The sequence below is a fragment of the Sceloporus undulatus genome, chromosome 2 (assembly GCF_019175285.1).
Source record: "Sceloporus undulatus isolate JIND9_A2432 ecotype Alabama chromosome 2, SceUnd_v1.1, whole genome shotgun sequence".
Taxonomy (NCBI): Eukaryota; Metazoa; Chordata; class Lepidosauria; order Squamata; family Phrynosomatidae; genus Sceloporus; species Sceloporus undulatus.
This window is the reverse complement of record NC_056523.1, coordinates 9,779,666-9,796,098: the sequence shown is the minus strand read 5'-3', so window position 1 is coordinate 9,796,098 and position 16,433 is coordinate 9,779,666. Positions and strand designations below refer to the sequence as shown.

The following is a 16,433-nucleotide window of genomic DNA, read 5'->3' as shown; positions in this document are numbered from 1 at the left end:
GGCCCTTGCTCATACTTGCACCAAATCCCTGGTGCAGTTTGTCAAGGGCCCCCCAGCGCTAGAACAATTTAAGTGCTTCTTCTGGATCATCTGAATTCCCCGCATCTTTTACGATAAATTGATTCAGCGCTAGTGTGATTGGGCTGCAGATCAGAATCGGTTCCTGTGGTGCAGTCACCTCTATGAGGCGACTCCATGTTAAATTAATCCATCATTGAATGAGAACATGAAGTGGGTTAAACTGAAATGGGTAGGTAAAGCAAGGGCTCAGATAGTGTGAAGTCTATTCAGTGCTAAATCATGTCATTGATTCAACTCTAAAAACGATGTATTTTTAGTGGGAATGAGGCCTATGTGTTCCAACCAACTCTCTATTGCAGGGACAGCCCCAGTTTTCTGAATCATTCTTGTTACATCGCCACTCTGGTTTTACCTCACAAGTGGGATCTTCTGTGAAATGTTGCTTTTTGAAATGCAAAGAACAAACAAACAGGAAAACTCCATACCGGATACATAAACAATCTTCAGATATGAATAGTAAGATCTAATAGTGGAAAGCAGTAATAAAACGAAATGACAATAATACCTACAGCCACTACCAAAGAAAGAGATATATAAAAACCCAGGCATGCATTTTTTTACTAGCTGGAAACAGAACTGTGACTTCTTGTGATGAAAACAGTCCAAAGTAGCTGGCAGTCTTGTAAAGGCCATTATCACAGATCTGCAAACAGTCATGGGGAGGGGGTTCACATGAACCTTTTTGGATTTGCTATTAATTTAAGCCTTTTGCTTAATTGGTATCAAGTCTTATGTGTGCCATTGGTCCAAAACACTGCAGGAATAATCCAGTTTTAGACTGCTTTAACTGCCCTGGCTCAGTAGTAGAGAAACCTGGAAATTGTAGTTTATAGTGGCACCAGAGGTATCTCTGACAGAGAAGGTTAAATGTCTCACAAAACTACATTTCCCAGGATTCCCTAACATTGAGCCAGTGCAATTAAAGCAGTCTCAAACTGGATTATTTCTGCAGTGTGTTTTGGAGCTTTGTCTATTTTGTTCTGACATTTTACATGGCATTCTGTGTATGATAGTTTTCCATGTGGTGTTTATGTGGTGTTTATCTTCTTGATATATATTGTACATTTGTGTGTGTTGGGTTATATCTAGTTTTTATATATATTTATTGGATTGTAGATATTATTTTCAATGCACTCCATTACTATATTCTGTTACATCCTATTATTCATGTTTTGAGGATACACACACACACACACACACACACACACACACACACACAGAGTATATGATATGGGGTGGATTTTTTGCTTTGCACATCATAGGTTGAAACCCTTCTCTTTTTATTTTTTTGGTTGGCATTTTGGAGTGCTCCATTTTAAGATGTCACCCACAAATGTTTTTCCTCTGTACTCCATTCTATCCAACACTTCGATAGTCAGTCAGTATTCTGTGGCCATCAGACACAATTAAAGACATACATTTACAGGTATTGCAGAACTCAAACTACAGGAAAAGAGATTCCACCCAAACTTTAATAAGACCTTCCTGATGCCCCAGAGAGTGGTGGAGTCTTCTTCTTTGGAGGTTTTTAAGGAGAGGTAGAATGGCCATCTGTCGGAGGTACTTTGATTGTGTCTTCCTGCATGGCAGAATGGGGTTGGATTACTTGGGGGGGGGGGTCTCTTCCAACTCTATGATTCTATGATTGTTGTTTTAAAATTCCCATTATGGACCGACCATTTCAGGAGCAAATTTTCTAGCTTGGATGCTGAGTATGTTTTTTTAGCACTTGACAGCAGCAGAAATCGTTCCTTAAATCCCTGTCTTTCCATTCCCTTAGGATTTTCGATTCACAAACCGGATTTGATCTCCTTGTTGGAAGGAGGAGGAGAGCCATTCATCCAGGATGCTGAAGAAACAGGAAAAGGGAATAGTGCAGGTAGCTACTCTCCTGGTGTGTTGGGATTATTAGTGTCTGAAAAATCTGGACCCTGCTCCCCTAAGAACTAATGGGGCCCTTAAATTTTATTTCCCTCATGCACTGTAAAGGTGATGGCTGTCAGACACCTATTTCCTTGGTTTTAACCAAAATATAGAAAAATTACTTCCCTGGCTGGGGCCATGATCCACTGTAATACTGATAGAGCACAAAGCTGTGCTGATATATGGTACTTAAAGACCTCATTCCCACTACAAAATAAATCTTTTTTTGAGTTGAATCCATGTTCACACCAGGGACGTAGCCAGGATTTTAGGAAGGGGGGTCCAGACTAAGTGCCACCATTATAATGGGGCTTGGGCGCGGCGGCGCAGCAACATGCACCATTCATTTTTCTAATGGAAGGGGGATCTGGACCCCAAGAACCCCCCCCCCCCGGCTATGTCCCTGTTCACACTATTCAAGCCATGATCGAACCCACCCGTTTCAATTCAATCCACTTCGCGTTCACATTCAGCAGTGGATCAATTCAACATGGAGTTGCCTCTCAGGGGTGACCGCCCCACAGGAACCAAATCAAATAGACAGCACATTCACACTTGCACTGAATCGATTCATTTCAAAAGAAGCAGGGAATGCTGCAGATCTGGAAGAACTGGTTTTAAGTGAGTTTAGTGCTGCACCCTCCTCAGCAAACCGCACCAGAAATGAACAAGGGCCATTTAAACGAGTTGCGATCAGTTTGAAAAGCAGTTTATTATGTATTGGGAATGAGGCGATACTTTACCTTATGTTCCTGGGAGTGAACAGAGGTGTCCAGTAGTAACAGCCCAATAGTGGTGGGCAGTTTTGACATCTACAGAGCTGGCTGGGAGATCCCAGCATCCCTTGCTGGGCTAATCACTGGTTTTCTCAGCTTGTGAGGGAGCAGAGCTGCATATGAATGAAATGTAAACATACTCCAATGAATTAATTGCCAATGCAAGGAGGTAATGAATGACCCACTCCTGCAAGCTTTGAAAAAGCACAACCACTTGTGCAACTACAAGAGTCTAGTTGGGTGCTGTGACTGTGTATTCCTGTATGGCAGGTAGTTGGACTGGATGGCCCTTGTGGTCTCTTCCAGCTCTATGATTTTGTGAATTATGGGCTGTGCCACTGCACTGCTGCTATTCTATCCTGCCCTTGGACTACAGATCCCAGAATCCCCAAGCCAGGATCCAATAGTACTGTTTGATTAGGCCCTTTTTTGTTTTGCCAGGCCTTGGAGGGCTGATAGCTAAGTAGGGAGAGGAGCTTTTACAATGTGCTGCACTGTTTATTTGTAGTTTTCTTTTTGATGATTGTGTCTTTAATTGCTTTTAATTCTGTTGTTAGGTTAGTTATGCTGTACTTTAAACTTTGCTATGATCTCAATTTTAGCTGTATCTGTTTTAACCTTTGTAACCATCTGGATACTCTGGACTTTATCACACGGGGAACATTAGGGATTTAAAGAGTCAATGTCCCAGGAAAATTGCAGCTCAACACTACACTTTTTGAAGCCTTACTTTCCGACTCTTCACTCTTTCAGCACTTGCAAATTACAGGCAATTTCTGTTAATTTGACAGGGGTTCCTCTCTTTTGTCAGTTCTTCTTGCCTACAAGGCTCACTTGGGACCACTCAGACATGTGTCTCTGTGTATGTTTGTACTGGGTGTATCCACACTGCAGAAATAAAGCGGTATGACAGCACTTTAATTGCCATGGCTCTATCCTACAGAATCCTGGGATTTGTAGTTTGGTGAGGCACCAGACCTCCCTGACAGACCCATCTCAATACCTCACCAAACTACAAATCCCAGGATTCCACAGAGTGATGCCATGGCAGTAAAAGTGGTGTCAAGCTCCTCTATTTCTGCAGGGTGGAAGAGCCAGTTGTGTGTTAATTTAGCTTTTGCATGCATTCAATAGTGTGTTATTTATGTTTTCAGTAGTCAAAGTGTATTTGCAAGCTAAAAAAATCTGGGCTCCACTTTTCAACCAATTCCACTTTCTAACAATTTCCTAACCCGTCAAATAAGAGGGGGCTTCCTGTATATGTCAAATAATATTCATATGAAAAAGGTATAAAGGTGCAGACGTTTCTCTGCTCTTCTTGTTCATCCTTTCTCTTCCCCGTCTCTTGCTGTGATTCTGAGGTTTTCTTCCTCTCTACATCCAGGACCTGTTTCTCTGTTTTCTTTCTTTCTTTAATCTGACAGATGTTGCAGCTACGAGTGACATTACAGAGGAAAGCCTGCCACAGCAGAAAAGACTTGGACTGAAAGAGACCACTGAGATAATCCCATGGAGATCCCAGAAAGCGATGTGTTTGACAGCTCAGGACTGTGAGAGTGAGTCCACAAGATGTAAGGGAAACAGAGCTGGGTGGGTAGAGTGCCCCCATTGCATGCAAGATGCCCCAGATTCAGCCATGGGTCTCTCCTGACATAGAGTTGGATTGCTTAACAATCCAGTGATCTGATGTCAGTCAGTGAACACCGGGGTGGACAAAACACAGGCCACATGCAGCCCTCACCCATTTTGCAGGTTGGCCATATCTGGCAATCAGAACCTCCCCTCCTGCTGCACTCCATGCAAAAACAGGAGAAGCACCATGCTCTACTGTTCTCCTAGGGTGCAGCTACACTGTAGAATTAATGCAGTTTGACACTACTTTAACTGCTATGGCTCTGCCCTACAGAATCCTGGGATCTGTAGTTTGGTGAGGCACCAGAAAAGGCTAAAGACCTTGTGAAACTACAAATGCCAGGAATCCATAGGATGGAGCTACAGCACTTAAAGTTGTGTGAAACTGCATTATTTCTACAGTGTAGATGCACTCTTAGAAAACAATGGACATGGCCCCTGTTGTGTTTGCTTAGCACGCATTAAAAAACCGGTACAGGTTGAGTCTCCTTTATCTGGAATTCCAAAATTCAAAATACATTCCAAAATCATCCACATGGGTGTCTGTGATGGTGACACCTTTGCTTTTTGATGGTTCATTGTACACAAACTTTGATTCATGCACAAAATTATTTTTAAAAATTGTTTATAAAGTTACTTTCAGGTTATGTGTATAAGGTGTGTACAAAACATAAATGAATTTCATGTTTAGACTTGGGTCCCATCTCCAAGATAATCTCATTATGTATATGCAAATATTCCAAGATCTGAAAAACTCTGAAATCCAAAACACTTCTGGTACCAAGCATTTCAGATAAGGGAGACTCAACCCATATAAATCAGAGAGCTGTAACAAAATGTTACGATGTACAGAACTTCCTGTTCAGGATTCCGTCTTTTTGACAGTGTGAGCTGTTCGACAATCGAATCAATGATCTAGAGAGGTGGTGGGTTCCCTTTCTCTGGGCCATCTTCACAGTGATGCTAGACAGCTACCTGCTGGGGATGCTCTAGTTTTTGCACTGAGCAAGGGGTTGAATTCAGTGGCCTGTGGGGCCTCTTCCAACTCTATGACTCTATTGCATTCCATTTCCCCTCAACCCTTCTCTTCTGTTTTCCCCCAAGAGTCCATATACACATGTGTTTGGAAACACACACTTCCTTAGGGGTGTATGTGTGTGTGTGTATTCATACTTGAGATCCCCCCCAAGCCTGCTGGCATCTCTCCTTCATGTGGCTGGTCTCATTTACCTCCATAATCAACAGCACTCACAGCCTGAACATTGGAAATAGAGGGAAATTATATTCTAATATGAAATAACTGAATCCATGCTACTACCTCAAAATGCTGTCATCTAATTTTTCCTCAGTCATCCAGTTTTGTGGCCTGTTTTCCTTCTTGCCTCCCACATGGAGTAATTCCTGTGCATGTCTTCTTGTCCTCCATTTCTTTTTCTGGAAGGTGATAGCACAGCCAGTGAGAATGAGACCAGCGTGACTTCGCAAGAAGTTTCCTCCAAGTCATCAGGAGGAATAACTGGTGGAACATTACCAGAAATAAAGACACACAACAGCAGCAACACTCAAGAGGATGCTTCCATGAAATCTGAACCCTTTGATCAGGGCTATGAATCCGATAGGCAGATGTGGCAGCAGACTGTGAAGATGTGGGGCATATCGATTCAGAAAGTGGAAAATGTTGCAGCGGATAACATTGGCATCATTTGGGCAGGAGAGGAACATCTCATGTGTCGCAAATGTGGACAATCCTTTGAGCACCAGTCAGGACTTATTGTGCATCAGATGATTCATACAGCAGAGAGGCCCTACGAATGCCTTGAGTGTGGGAAAAGCTTCTGTCAGAGGGAGAACCTGCTTGCACATCAGAGAATCCACTTGGGAGAGAGGCCTTATGAATGTCTTCAGTGTGGGAAGCACTTCAGCACTCGGTCCCATCTTATTACTCACCAGAGAATACACACAGGTGAGAAGCCATACAAATGCCTTCAGTGTGCCAAAAGCTTCAGCAACAAATCCTCACTTGTCACACACCAGAGAATCCACACGGGAGAGAAGCCTTATGAATGCCCACAATGTGGGAAAAGTTTTTGTCAGAGTGGGCAGCTGATCCGACACCAGAGGATCCACACTGGTGAGAAGCCGTATGCATGCCCCCAGTGTGGGAAATGTTTCTGCCAGAGAGGACAGTTGATCCGACACCAGCGAATGCACACGGGGGAGAAACCTTATGAATGCCTTCAGTGTGGCAAGAATTTCAGCAGGAAATCGTATCTTGACATTCACTTGAGAATGCACACGGGAGAGAAGCCCTATGAATGTCTGGAGTGTGGGAAAAGCTTCTGCCAGAGTGCCCAGTTAATTCGGCACCAGAGAATCCATACGGGGGAGAAGCGTTTTGGGTGTTCGGAGTGCGGGAAAAGCTTCTACCAGAAAGAAACACTGATAAGGCATCAGGGAACCCACATGGAATCAAAACCGCATGAATGCTCTGAGTGTAGAAAAACCTTCCCACGGAAAGATAAGCTCCTACGCCATCAGAAAACCCACACGAGACTTGAAATATTATGAACGTTGGGTTTTTTTAAAATTGGTATCGTAACAATTTTTTTTTAGTGAACACTCATTTTGTTTCTCGTTTGAGACACATGAGAAGATGACTGTTCTCATTCAGGTCCTCTCAAATATTGCAGTAAAGACATATAAGAGAAAGACAGTTGCTTCTTGATCATAACCACAGTGGCCAACCGGAAACGTCTGGAAGGTTGCAAGTGTCCCGTGGAAGATAATTGCCTTTGCCTTTCAATTCCTCCAATTGGCTAGAAAAATATTGTGCTATACATGAGTCAGAACGGGAAATCTTATAACATACGTTACCTCAACTGGCGTTAGACACAAGGACAGGTGTTTATCTGTGGTGCAGATAAATAATTTTAGATTCTGGACTGAACACTCTTATGAGGGGGAATCTCCTCTGAAGTTGAGCCTTGTTACATTGGGAGATCCTCTTAATTTATTCTCCTGATGGGAGCCTGGACTTGTCCCCTGAAGTCCGGCTCTAAGAACACCGTTGCTTTTCAAGCTAAAACTAAAAGCAGGTGAAAGTAAGTGTAAAATATCACACAGACTAGTCTAGGTTGGTTATGTAGTTGGAGAATTACAGTATGCCCTTGCCATATGCGGATGCGCCATACTCAGCTTTCAGCTTACACTGAAGCTGCGCTGTGGGAAAAACAATGGTGTGTGTGCTCATGGTGCATGTACTGTGCAGCATTGTATGCATATGCCGCTACATAAGGGAAGGGCCCACTGTACTTCCAGTATTTTGCAGTTCGTGGGACTGGTCTGGTGCTGTCCATGTAATATGTATTCACCCTTGACACAATCTTTGCCCCCAGTTTTACATGCAGAAATGGCTTTCTGTAAGCATCCTTTGTCCTGAAATTGTAACCATACACCTGTATGTCAAAAATGTATCTGTCTAGACTGTGAAGTTTTAAGTGTAAATTGTTTCCAAGAAAAGGATTTGCTAGTCTGTTGAAATGTGGAAGCGTTAGGACTACTGTACTTCGGTTAACTTTCTGCTACTGTCCGGCCCCATTCCTGTTAAATGTTCAGTGTATTTCTGCTCACACTGCTGATGCTGATCTCAATACTGCCACCATCTCTTTTTTTCCTGCTACAAGTGGTCCACAAAACGCATTGCGAGTTGGCTTACTGTTTGTTTTAATGATATTATACTGTCAGGGCTTCCTTGTATGACAGATATGGGCACAGCCATCCCCCAGCAAGTCAAAACCCTTTTTCATCTTCAGTCCTTCTCAAAATGGCAGCAGGAAGTGACATTGTGCTACTTCCCATTGCCATTTTGAGAGGGACTGCAGAGGAAAGGGAAAGTATTTGCAAGTAGTACGGGGTTCTGTGTTGTTTGTGTGGAGGGCATTTTTGTGTGTTTTCATGCATTTTGGAGACTATGCATTGTTTTTTGTGGGTTTCTCGGGTGATGAGGCCGTGTTCTAGGAGAGTTTATTCCTAACGTTTCAGCAGCATCTGTGGCTGGCATGGAAGAGAGTGGGGTAGGGAGGAGTGTGACCCTGGGTAGGGAGGAGTGATTTCTGTATTGATCTGTGTGTTGTTCTGTTGAATGGCAAGGCCTCAGGGTGGGAGGATATGCAAAGAGAATTTGTGTCTGGTTATTAGTGATTGTTGCCTGCTGGGAAAACCCCTGACCCTGGAGGGTTTTCATTAGCATTTTGCTGGGTCGTGATTTTAGAACTGGTAGCCAAACTTTGCTAGGGTTTCCGTTTTCCTCTTGAAGTTTTCTTGGCCTTTGTGGATTTCAATGGCTTCCCTGTGCATTCTGACATGATAGAATTTCAGTGTTGTTATGCCCAGGATGGTTTATAACATGTTTTGCTGCTGCTGATTTTTCTGGCTGACCAGAAATAAAGGTCAGGAATAAACTCTTCCAGAACATGGCCACATAGCCAAAAGAAAACCCACAAAAAACTATGGATGCCAGTCTTCAACTTCACTTTCTGCATTGTTTGGGGACAAAAATCATCCCAAAATTGTTCCAAGATTTTTTTTTTAATTGGGTGTTAAGGGACTGGTAGGGGCCACAAAAGTGGGACCCAGTGGCTGTATGCAGCCTGTAGGTTGCTCACCCTGGTTATGTACAAATAATAGCCTGGTTTTCAAAGATGACAAAGAATTAATGAGCACGCTTGTGGAAGAGGCAGGAATGGAAAGGTTCTGTGCTTAGTGTAAAAGCCCTGTATGCTGCCCTCCTCTGCTCACAATTTGCCTTGGCCCACTACCTGAAATACTCCTTTCTGTTTGCCAGTCACATTTGGAATCTATTTCATGGCAAATAAATATCCAACGTCTACAAGCAGACATTGGGGGGTGAAGGTCTAAGAGTGATACCACCTCCAGAGAAAGTCTGCCCCACATCATTGGTGCAGTTGTGACTCTGTGTCCCTCTGTGTAGGTATTTACCAAGGAATTTGGATTTTCCATGTTCGTTTGGGTTGTGACACCCTGGCCCATAGGTCCATTAGCTCTCACCTTAGGGTGTGTTTTGCTTGTTCCCAAATACTGTGAATCCCTTTCTTCTGCACTGTTGGTGATTAAAAGCCAGGGCTTCTGAGAGCAGGGAGTGAGATCCTGTACTAATTGGTTAAGAAAGGATGATTGTATGGGTGCATGTCTTTCTCAGCACCAAGCACTCTTTAGCAATGAAGGCTAAAAACCTTGCAAAACTACAAAGCCCAAGATTCCATAGAATGGAGCTAAAGTACTTAAAGTGGTGTCAAACCACACTACAGTGTAGATGCACCCATAGTCTTTTCTTGATTTTTGTTCCTAGATCGGTCTCCGTAAACACGGTTAATGGTTTCCCCTTCCTTGCTACAAGTTCATCTTTTGAATGGGTGTTGTTGTCTGAGGCTGGTTAAGGTTGGATACCTCATTTTGTGGGAAATATGTTGTTTCAAGTGGCTTCTGTTTATCCTGCCACTTGCCTGTTCCACAAACATGTCTGTCTGTTGTTGGGAAGCCCTTAGATGAGCAATACCTATTCAAAGTGAGAATATGTCCTCTACTTGGCCCTGTCTTTATCTATGTGGTGTTTTGTTTGTGTCTATCAGTACGTTGGCGTTTTGAGGCTCGCTGCCTAGTCTTCTTCAATAAATGGTCTAAACTATAAGACAATGTCTGGTGTTGAATTTGGGATGGGTACTTCCTGACCCTGACACACACACACATATACAGATACACAGGAGAAATAGTTACCATTTACATTTGTACAGAAGGAAATATCAGATCCTGTCTGATCTTAAAAGCTAAGCAGGATCAGGCCTGGTTAAAACTTGGATGGATGACCGCCAAGGAATATAAGGTGGTGTATTGGTTTGAGCATTGGACTATGACTCTGGAGCCCATGGTTCAAATCCCAGCTTGGCCATGAAAACCCATTGAATGACCTTAGGCAAGTCATACTCTCTCGGCCTCAGAGGCTGGCAATGGCAATCCCATGATAGAGTCGCCACAAGTCAGGAACGACTTGAAGGCACACAACAACAACAAGGAAATAAACCATGGCAAACCACCTAGTTAGTATTCCTTGTCTAAGAAAACTCAGTGAAATCTATTAAGTTGTCATAAGTCAACAATGACTTCAAAACATGTACAAGTTGAGTCTCCCTTATCTGAATCGCTAGAGACCAGAGATGTTTTGGATTTTTGTGTGTACACACACACATACACACACACACACACACATATTTTGGAATACCTGTATGGAGATGGGACTGAGGTTTAACACAAAAGTTCATTTCACTTTATATACATAGCCTGAAGGTAATTTTATACAATATTTTAAAATAATGTGCATGAAACCCAGTTTGTGTACCCTGAACCATCAGAAAGCAAAGGTCTCGCTCTCTCAGCCACCCACTTAAAAAGTTTTGGGTTTTGGAATATTTTGGAATTTCAGATAAGGGAGTCTCGACCTGTATGCTGCAAGTTTCTAGTCTTTATGCTGGCAGACGTAAACTAGAAAAAGCTGGGAAAAGGAGGTTAGCCTTTCTCTGTATCCTCCAGTCTATTTACATTTCATAACTCTCATCATCACCATCTTTACTTATATTCTCCCTTTCCTTCCAGAATTAGGGCTAAAGGGGAGCTTACAAACTGAACCAGATACAATATAAATAAAAACATACTAAAGATGTTATTAAAGTGTAATTAAACTTTCAGTAACAATAGAAATAAGATGCAGAGATCTTGTAGCACCTTTGAGACTAACTGAAAGAAAAGCTGGCAGCATGAGCTTTTGTAGACTTAAGGCTACTTCCTCTGATGCATTTACTACAAAAGCTCATGCTGCCAACTTCTTTCAGTTAGTCCAAAGGTGCTACAAGCTCTCTCTACATAGCGATTTTATAGAGGTAACACGGCTGTATCTTTGAATAGAAACTATATAAAACATTTTTTAAAAATCTGTACAGTAGTCTGTTCTGAAGACTCCATAACTTAACACTGCATTTCTGTCTATCACACTGCGTTGAATAAAAGAGATGGGAGCAGGACCTAAATTATGAAACCAGTTCCACAAAGAGATGAAGGAGGACTTTCATTCATTAGAAGTCTTCCAGCAAAGACTGGACAGCTATCAGCAATGTGGCAATGATCTGCTCCAGTTTTTAGCTTCATTTAGTTTTTGTTTTTAGTCCATCTTTAAAGGAGGAATCCAAGCCGCTGAACTTCATGGGGACAGGGCTAAAGTTCAGCACCTTGGGCAACTCCTATAATGTTCAGACTAACAACCAGGAGTGGATTGACCATGCCACTAACACAGAACTATCAGCTGCTGTTTGCTATCAATGAGGGATATTTTATCTCTGGATCCTGGACCTTAAGACTCATCTAGCTGAAATTGGCTGAAGGAGCTTCAAAACTGTTCTTGCTTTCCTGCACGAGTCCTGTTTAAGCATTTGAAGGGGTATCACACTGAAGATGGACCAAGCTTGTTTTCTGATGCTCGAGAGACTAAAACACGAAATGATGGATGCAAGCTACAAGAAAAGAATAAAAGAGGAGAGCAAACCCTCATGGATTTCATGCACAGAAGCATAGGATGTTCTTGCCTCTCCATCTCCTCTAACCTTGTCCCTTGTTGTCTTTCATTTATTCATGCCTCTAGTGCTGGTTCTCTCATTCATGTCTCTCCGGTTCTTCCTTTAGACTGTTGGAGGTCTATCTGCAGCTAGATCATAGAATCATAGCATACAGTACTTGGAAGAGGCCCCAAGGGCCATCCAGGAATACACAATTATTCCTAACAGATGGCCACCCAGGGCTGTTTAAATATATCCAAAGGTGAGTCCACCATGCTCTGAGAAGCGTATTCCACTCTCTAACTATCAGGAAGTTCTTCCTAATGTTGAGGGAGAATCTCTTTTCCTGTAGTTTGAATCCTTTGCTCTGTATCCTATTCTGTGGAGCAGCAGAAAACAAGCTTGCTCCACTCTCAATAGGACATCCCTTCAAATACTTAAACTGGGCTATCATTTCTCCTGTTAACCATCTCTTCTTCAGGCTAAACACACCCAGTTCCCTAAGTTGCTATTCACAGAACATAGTTCTCAAACCTTTCACCATTTTAGTCGCCCTCCTTTGGACATGCTCTCCGTTTTCTACTTGCCCAGCCAAGCCAAAAAGCAAGACAAGTTAGGTATTTGGAGTAAAAACATCTTTATTCCATGTCGCCAAGAATATGCTGCCAAGTGCCTCAGGATGCAAAAAAAAAGCAGCACCCAACTCAGAGTGTAGTTACATTTTATACCTTTACTGATAACACATTCATTACTACATTCATCATGTGATAGCAGCATACTCATCTTCCATATTTGCGGCTTGGATATTTGCAGTTTGATTATTCACAGAATTGATTAATATGTTCCCTCTAGGAATATCTAGGCCCTCCAGTGCAACTCTATGGTCAACTTTAACTAAAAGTTGCACTGAAAGACCTAGAAAATCCTAGAGAGAATACTCTACTAGGCCTTTGTAGCTCCTCCAGCGCAATTCTATGGTCAGTGTCCCTCAGACGTTGACCACAGAGCTGCCCTGGAGGACCTAGAGATTCCTAGAGAGATGTTCTCTTAGGTAAAAACATGGTGTTTTTGTATTTGCGGTTTTTCCACATTCATGGGGGTCTTGTGCCCCTTAACCCCAGAGAATGTGGAGGGACATGTGTACTCTTCTACAAGTCACAGCAGACATGATCTCCCCTTGTAGGCCACTCCTCTGGTCAATACACCTTCCAAGCAAACTTTGGCCAAAGGTTAAGCCAACAGTGTGTAGGGGTCTGAAGACACAATGTGAAGCAGTATATGTGAGCTGTCTTTTTAGAGCTAGACCTTTGCTCATTAACCTCTTGACCTTCTCTTCTCCAGGGTGAATATGCCTAGCTCCTTTAGGCATGGTGCCTTGTCCCCTCTTTGCCCGTGAGAGGTTCAGAGTTACCAAAGGACAAGCCGAAGGGATGAGAGAGGGAAGGGACCCCTGAGGGCCACACAGTTCAGCTCCTGCGACTGTCCTGAAGGAATACGTATTGTTCTAGAGAGGGAATGGAACCCGCCACGGGCCATCCAGTCCAGCCCCCTCTTATGCAATGCAGGAATACATAGGGGTCTAGAGAGGGAAGAGATCCCAAAGGACCATCCAGTCGAGCTTCTTCATCTGCCAAGCAGGAAAACATAGAGATGGAAGGGAACCCCGAGGACCATCCAGTCCAGCCCCTTCTTCTGCCATGCAGGAATAAATAGCATACTAGAGTTGGAAGGGACCCCAAAGGGCCATCCAGTCCAGCCCCTTCTTCTGCCCTGAAGGAATACATAGAGTCCTAAAGAGGGAAAGGACCCCAAAGGGCCATCCAGTCCAGCCCCTTCTTCTGCCCTGAAGGAATACATAGAGCCCTAAAAAGGGAAGGGACCCCAAAGGGCCATCCAGTCCAGCCCCTTCTTCTGCCCTGAAGGAATACATAGAGTCCTAGAGATGGAAGGGATCCTCAAGGGGCATCCAGTGCAGCCCCTTCTTCTGCCCTGCCAGGCATACATAGGTCCTATTCCAATGAGCTGAAGAGCTTAGAAAGCTGGGGCAAAATGACCAAAATGAACTTCACTGTAGTTTGGTAGAAAAAATGGAAATGCATAGATCCAGGATGTTGGACCCTTGGCTTCAGGAGAGTTATCATGTCTTGTGAAAGGGATCTAGGAATCCCATCTTTGCTACATTCATTAAATCTTCGAATGACCATATGACCACATCATTTTAAATTTCATTTCACTTCATTTATTAAATATCGTTTAAATATATTCAAATTTGCCTGTGAACACATTCGTATGTTCACCTTTGAGTGTGTGCATATCCGTATCCCTGATATCTGCAACTTATTTTTATTAAAAATTAATAAATGTAGAAAAAAAATAAAAATATAAAATTAAAATAAATATAAATATAAAATTAAATAATATATAATATAAATAAAATTATTTAGAATAAACATTAATTTAAATTAAATAAAAATAAAAATATAATAAAAATATGGAAAATAAAATAAAATAAATACTTTAAATAAATACAAATTGATTTAAAAAAATGAAATAAAAAAAATAAAGAAAAAATTTTTAGTGTTTCTGTTTCGTTTTTTTGGTGATTGATTATTGTTATATTTGACTTTTTTTCCAATGTTACTGTAATTTATTTTTAATTTAATGTTTATATGATACGTATTTTGAATTGTTAGATTTTGTTTAACTTACGTTTTGTGTTATTTCTCCTTTCATTTTATTTCTGAATGTAATTTTAACGTCATTTTTTTTTCCTTTTCTTTTTTCCTTTCCTATTTTTCTTTGATTGTCGTTGGGCTGTAGAACTGAAAGTGGCCACTGGAGGGCGGGCAAGAGCAAGAACTGAAGCGCCTTTGGCCAGTGACGTCATAGACGGTGGAGGTGGAGAGGCTAAGAAGGGCAGGAGAAGGCTGGTAGCGGCGATCCCGCGTGGGCGCACTGGCGTGTCTGACCAGAAGCGGTCCAGGCGGTTCCCGTTCCAAGCCCCGGGTGATGCCACTTTTGCAAAAAGGATGTTAAGAAAGACAAAAACGAGGAGGATTGCAACTTTTAAAATGTTTTTGACCTTAATATGGCGGAAATGATGATTAAATTAATATTATTCTACTTTCATTGATTTCATTTGCATTTTTATTTCGGCCACCGGGGCTGCAGTGTGCCAATGGAGCCACAGGAGGGGGCCAGAATGCCCTTCCTTGCAATTTCGCGGGGGGGGGGTCCTTCCTTGGAGGTCCTGAAGCAGGTCTGGATGCCAACTGTCGGTTAGGCTTTGATGGAGAGCTCCTGCCTGGAAGAGAAGGCGGTTGGCTGGATCAGGCCTTCTCTGGGGTCTCTCCCAACTCTAGGACTGGTGATAACAAAGCCAAGGAGGACATACTGCATTGGAGAGGCTTGCAAGGCGGGTTAAGGCACTTCTGTCTGCGAGGTCAAGCTCTCAACTTGGTTTTCATTTCTCAAGATCCAGTCCAGCCCCCTTCTTCTGCCCTGAAGCAATACATAGAGTCCTAAAGATGGATGACCCCCAAGGGCCATCCAGTCCAGCCCCTTCTTCTACCCTAAAGGAAAACATGGGGTCCTAGAGATGGAAGGGACCCCCAGGGCCATCCAGTCCAGCCCCTTTTCTGCATGAGGAATATATAGGGTCGTAGAGATGGAAGGACCCCCAAGGGCCATCCAGTCCAGCCCCTTCTTCGCCATGCAGAATACATAGGGTGCTAGAGATGGAAATGACCCCCAAGGGCCATCCAGTCCAGCCCCTTCTTTACCCTGAAGGAATACCTAGAGTCCTAGAGATGGAAGGGACCCCCCAAGGGCCATCCAGTCCAGCTCCTTCTTCTGCCATGCAGGAATACATAGGATATTAAGAGTTGGAGGGACCCCCCAAGGGGTTGCCTTCTTCTACATGAAGGGAAAACATGGGGTCCTCAGAGGGGAAGGACCCCCAGGTCCATCAGTCCAGCCCCTTTCTTCTGCCATGCAGGAATACCTAGAGTCCTAGAGATAGAAATGACCCCAAGGGCCATCCAATCCAGCCCCTTCTTCTGCCATGCAGGAATACTAGATTCCTAGAGATAGAAATGACCCCCAAGGGCCATCCATCAGCCCCTTCTTCTGCCATGCAGGAATACCTAGAGTCCTAGAGATGGAAGGGACCCCAAGGGCCATCCAGTCCAGCCCCTTACTCTGTCCCTGAGGACTACATAGGATCCAAGAGATGGGAAGGGACTCTTAGGGCCATCCAGTACAGCCCCTTCTTCGGTCTGCAGGGAATACATGGGGCCTGGAGATGGAAGGGCCATCCAGTCCAGCCCCTTCTTGCCATGCAGGAATACTAGGTCCTCGAGATGAAAGGACCCCCAAGGGCCATCCGGTCCAGCCCCCCTCT

General features: G+C 43.3%; 1 protein-coding gene across 3 annotated transcripts in view; it reads left to right on the top strand.

Annotated features, from left to right (window-relative positions):
• The window catches only part of LOC121921836 (zinc finger protein 383-like), a 50,749-nt gene extending 42,330 nt beyond the window's left edge, over nucleotides 1–8,419 (top strand). For 2 of the 3 annotated variants that reach the window (XM_042450441.1, XM_042450440.1), the window contains exons 6-8: nucleotides 1,862–1,960; nucleotides 4,205–4,336; nucleotides 5,851–8,419. In XM_042450441.1, the coding sequence (XP_042306375.1) occupies nucleotides 1,862–1,960; nucleotides 4,205–4,336; nucleotides 5,851–6,980 (1,361 nt within the window). In that variant the 3' untranslated portion in view covers nucleotides 6,981–8,419. The remainder of the gene's footprint in view (nucleotides 1–1,861; nucleotides 1,961–4,204; nucleotides 4,337–5,850) is intronic. The other variant, XM_042450442.1, reaches the window with a different exon arrangement.
• Nucleotides 8,420–16,433: the final 8,014 nt, after the last annotated feature.